Source organism: Gallus gallus, chromosome 18 (assembly GCF_016699485.2).
Source record: "Gallus gallus isolate bGalGal1 chromosome 18, bGalGal1.mat.broiler.GRCg7b, whole genome shotgun sequence".
Classification (NCBI taxonomy): domain Eukaryota; kingdom Metazoa; phylum Chordata; class Aves; order Galliformes; family Phasianidae; genus Gallus; species Gallus gallus.
In genome coordinates this window covers 10380148-10384450 of record NC_052549.1, presented here as the reverse complement: position 1 = coordinate 10384450, position 4303 = coordinate 10380148, and the positions used below count along the sequence as shown (strand labels likewise).

At 68.1% G+C, this 4303-nt stretch overlaps 1 protein-coding gene across 1 annotated transcript; it reads left to right on the top strand.

The window, feature by feature from the left end:
• Window positions 1-67: 67 nt before the first annotated feature.
• Window positions 68-4176, top strand: ENGASE (endo-beta-N-acetylglucosaminidase). Its single transcript, NM_001396619.1, has 14 exons — window positions 68-210; window positions 391-467; window positions 553-754; window positions 1052-1200; window positions 1278-1435; window positions 1546-1694; window positions 1852-2017; window positions 2343-2446; window positions 2527-2635; window positions 2735-2907; window positions 3113-3276; window positions 3364-3466; window positions 3547-3661; window positions 3753-4176. The coding sequence occupies exons 1-14, from the start codon at window positions 116-118 to the stop codon at window positions 4146-4148; spliced, it is 2160 nt and encodes a 719-aa protein (NP_001383548.1). The 5' UTR covers window positions 68-115; the 3' UTR covers window positions 4149-4176.
• Window positions 4177-4303: the final 127 nt, after the last annotated feature.

Below are 4303 nucleotides of genomic sequence, written 5' to 3'. Positions count from 1 at the left end.
TCAAACCGCCGCGGGGCGGGCCGGGTCCGGGCGGAGCTCCTCGGGCCGCGCCCCCCGCAGTCAGGCCGGGCCCGGCGCACGCTGCCGGCAGTGCGGGCGGAGCGGCGGCAGCGCGATGGCGGAGGCGGCGGCGCAGGACGGGACCGCGCGGCGCGGGAAGAGAGCGGCGGAGGAGGGAGAGGAGGAGCGGGGCGGGCGGCGGCGGCGGAGGTTGGGCCGGGGGTGGGGGCCGGGAGCGGGGCGCGGGGCGCGGAGCGGTCGGAGCGGTCGGAGCGAGGCCCGGTGCGGCGGGCGCTGGCCGCGGTGCTGCCCGGCCCGGCGCGGCGGGCGGACACGGAGCGGGGCGCGGGGTGCCGGGCGGCCCCGGGCCTCACCCCTCTCCCCGGGCAGCTTCCAGCCGGCGGCGGAGCCCCTGGGAACCACCGTGCTGCACGCGGCCGTCGACACCCGCCCGCAACCCCTGCCAGGTGAGGGGTCGGGCCGGGCCGCCCTGAGCCCCCCCCCAACGCACCCCGACCCCATTGACCCCGTCCCGGCTCGTTGCCTCCCCAGCGCGGTACTTCGACACCGGCACCACGGAGCCCATCAGCTTCTTCCTGTCCGGCCTGGAGGAGCTGCTGGCCTGGCATCCCAGCAGCGATGATGAATTCAACGTCTGTGCGGTGCCGCTGGCCCAGCGCCAGCCCCCGCTGCACAGCCGGAGACCCCGCACGCTGCTGTGCCACGACATGCGTGGGGGATACCTGGAGGACAGGTGCGTGGTACCTGGAGGACAGGTGCATGCAGCTCCCGGCACACACCCAGCCCGCTGCTGCCCTTTCTCCAGCCTCCAGTTCAGTGCCTGGTCTGTTTCCTGCTGTTGGCCTCTCCAAGTGGGGCCAGAGGGCTTTATCTCTGGCTCTGGGGCTCCGTGGATGGGGCCAGCCCTGCCGGGACTGCCGGAGTGACACAGTGCCACCGCTCTGCCCAACTTGTGGGCTGCCTCAGGTCCTGCCCGGCTCCGTGGCGTCGCTCCCACATTGCCCAATTACTTCCCTCTGCTCTGCCACAGGTTCATCCAGGGCTCGGCCACACGCAACCCGTACGTGTTCTACCACTGGCGCTACATCGACATCTTCGTCTACTTCAGCCACCACACTGTCACCATCCCACCCGTGTGCTGGACCAATGCGGCGCACAGGAACGGCGTCCCGGTGCTGGGTGAGGGCAGAACCGGGGCGGTGCGGTGCCGGGATCCTGCTGGGATGTGCAGCGACACTGCTCGCGCTCCTCCCCAGGCACCTTCATCACGGAGTGGGCTGATGGCGAGAAGCTGTGCGAGGCATTCCTGGCGGGTGGGGAGGACGCGTACCGTGCTGTGAGCCACCAGCTGGCCCGCATCGCACAGCACTACCGCTTCGACGGCTGGCTGATCAACATAGAGAACGCGCTGAGCGTGAGCAGCACCCCTGCCTGCATCCTGCCCCACCGGGCTCAGCCCCAGCCGTGGGTCCCCATGGATGGGGCCATCCCTGTGCCCAGCTGCTCTCTGCTCTCTCCTGGCAGGCGGCGGCGGTGGGGAACTTGTCCCCCTTCCTGCGGCATCTGACTGCAGAGGTGCACGGCGCGGTGCCGGGGGGGCTGGTGATTTGGTACGACAGCATCCTGGAGAGTGGCACGTTGAGGTGGCAGAATGAGCTGAATCAGCAGAATAGGTGAGCGAGCAGTGGGGCGTGTGCCTGCCTGAGCAAAAGCAGCCCTCGTAAGGCACAAGTCCACCCCCCACCTTGGCTCTCGGGAGCTATGGAGCTCAAGGCATGGCTGGCACTGCCCCTCGCGGGGGCTCTCTCCTGCACTGACCCTCATCCCCAGGGTGTTCTTTGATGCCTGTGATGGGCTGTTCGTCAACTACAACTGGAAGGAGGAGCACCTGGAGCGCACGCGTGAGCTGGCTGGGCAGCGCCACGCCGACGTCTACATCGGTGTCGATGTCTTTGCTCGTGGGGATGTGGTTGGTGGTGGCTTTGACACCAACAAGGTGTGTGTGGCTGGAGCAGGACTGTGGCTCTGCCCCTGGTGCATGACTCCCAGCTCACTCCGATGGCTCATCCACACTGTGCTGGGGTGACTCAGGGTGCACTGGTGAGAGCTGAGGAAGCCTGGGATCCGGTGTGCACAGGGCTGGGGATGGGAGGTCCTAATGCTTCGGGCCCTGGGAAGGGCGATGCTGCAGTACATCCCTGCACCGTGGTCCCGGCACCCTATGGGACCAGTAGGACCTGGGGGAGAGGGGACGTGGCAGGGGACAGGGTGACCACCCAGCCTGCCCTGAGCTCCATGCTTCTCACCACCTGTCTCTGCAGTCACTGAGCCTGATCCGCAAGCACGGCCTGTCCGCAGCCATCTTCGCCCCTGGCTGGGTCTACGAGCACCTGGGAGAGGAGAACTTTCTGCAGAATGAGGACAAGTGAGCAGAGCATGCCCCCGTGCTTTGGCCGATGTGGCTGCAGCGAAGGTCTCTGCTCTGATGCCCACCCTTTCCTCCAGGTTCTGGGGCTTGCTGGAAGACTACCTGCCCACGCATAGCATCTGCACGCTGCCCCTCGCCACCTCCTTCAGCGTGGGAATGGGCACCGGCATGTTCCTCGCTGGGAAGGTGGGTGCAGGGGGCAGCCTGGCTGCGGCCCCCAGGGCTGGGTGGGGGCAACAGGTCCTGCTCCTGGCTCCCTGCTGCCCAGCATTCCCCGTCCTGTAGGAGGAAGAGGCCGGGCCGTGGTACAACCTGAGCGCCCAGGAGATCCAGCCCCTCTATCCGGAGCGCCGGGGCTGGCTGAGCACCAGCTGCTGCCTGCAGGACGCCTGGTGTGGGGGCAGCTCCCTGCGGGTGCAGGGCACCATCCCTCCCGGCGAGGAGCGTGTGGCCATCCGGTGAGTTGGATGCCAATCTCCCACCTCCATGGCTGGCGCTGTGCTGGCAGGGCATGGCTGCAGGAGGCCCTGGCAGAGTCGTGCCAGCCCTGTGCTGAGTGCCGCGGAGCGGTCCGGCGAGTGCTGCCCAATAGGCCTAACCCAATGTACCTTTTCTTTCTCTCTTCTCTCTGTCTCTCTCTCTGGGTGGATTTGGGGTCATCAGCCTTTTCTCTTTCCAGATGCATGCACCGCCCAAGCTCTTCCTGAACCTGCTCTACAAGATGGAGGGGCCGCACCGGGATGACTTCACGGTTGCCCTGGAGCTCACCACCTGGCACTCGAGCAGATGCCATGATGGCACTGTCACTGTGCTGCCGAGTGAGGATGGTGAGGACCCTATGCCTCCTGTGCTGCCCACGCTGAACACTCACCGCAGGGCACGGCTCTGACTCAGCCTATTCTGCCTTCCCACAGAGCCCCACGGCCGCCACCACCCCCGTCTGCTCCCAGCCCCACCACCTGCCCTCTCCAGGATGCTTGCTGCCTGCAGTCACGGTGCCCAGGGCTGGACCAGCCGGTGAGTGCCCTGCCAGCACCCTGCACCCCGGGCATCGGGGGATGCCCAGTCCTGCTCTAGCTTTGTTCCTCTGCCTCCAGGTGCTACGAGCAGGAGCTGCGGGGCTGCAGCCTGCGCGACCTCTCCCTGCTGGTGTCCCGTCAGCAGGCCAGCCCACAGGAGACGAGCTTCAGCTGCCTCCTGGGGGAGCTCCGGGTGGGTGCCCTGCACATCCTTGCTGCATCGTGGGCTGCAAACCCGGCCACAACCACGCGTGGTGCTGATGGTGCCGCATTCCCCTCCGCAGGTGCTGGATGCGGGCAGCATGGCAGCCTCCCCGCCGCAAGTGCAGAGCCTGACAGCCTCCCAGCTCTGGTGGCAGGATGGCCCCAGCGCCGAGCAGCTCTCCCTCAGCCTCACACTGCGCTGGGCCTTTCCCCCCGGGCGGGCTGCCTGCTTCCGTGTGCTCAGCCAGGGTGCACGGTGCCACCGGGCACAGCCGGCGCAGCCGCAGCTCCTGGGGCTGGCACATGGCTGCCAGTACCGTGCGGTGGGGCTGGCGGTGCCACGGCCGGCACCCGGGCAGTCGTGCCAGCTGGAGCTGCTGGTGGAGCCGGTGCTGCCCAGCGAGCTGCCTGTGGGCCCGGAGCGATGGGGCCGGCTGCTGCTGGTGTACTCTGAGCCGGCCGGTGGCAGCAGCTGAGCCGGGCATTAAAGGTGAACGTGGCACAGCCCCGTCTCCATGCGTCCCCTGCGCCGGGTGGGGCGGGAGATATGGGGCCACCGCCGCTCAGGGCTGAGTTTTGGGCTTCCACTCGCAGCCCCGAGGAGCTGCGCCCTTCGTGGCTCTGCCTTGGT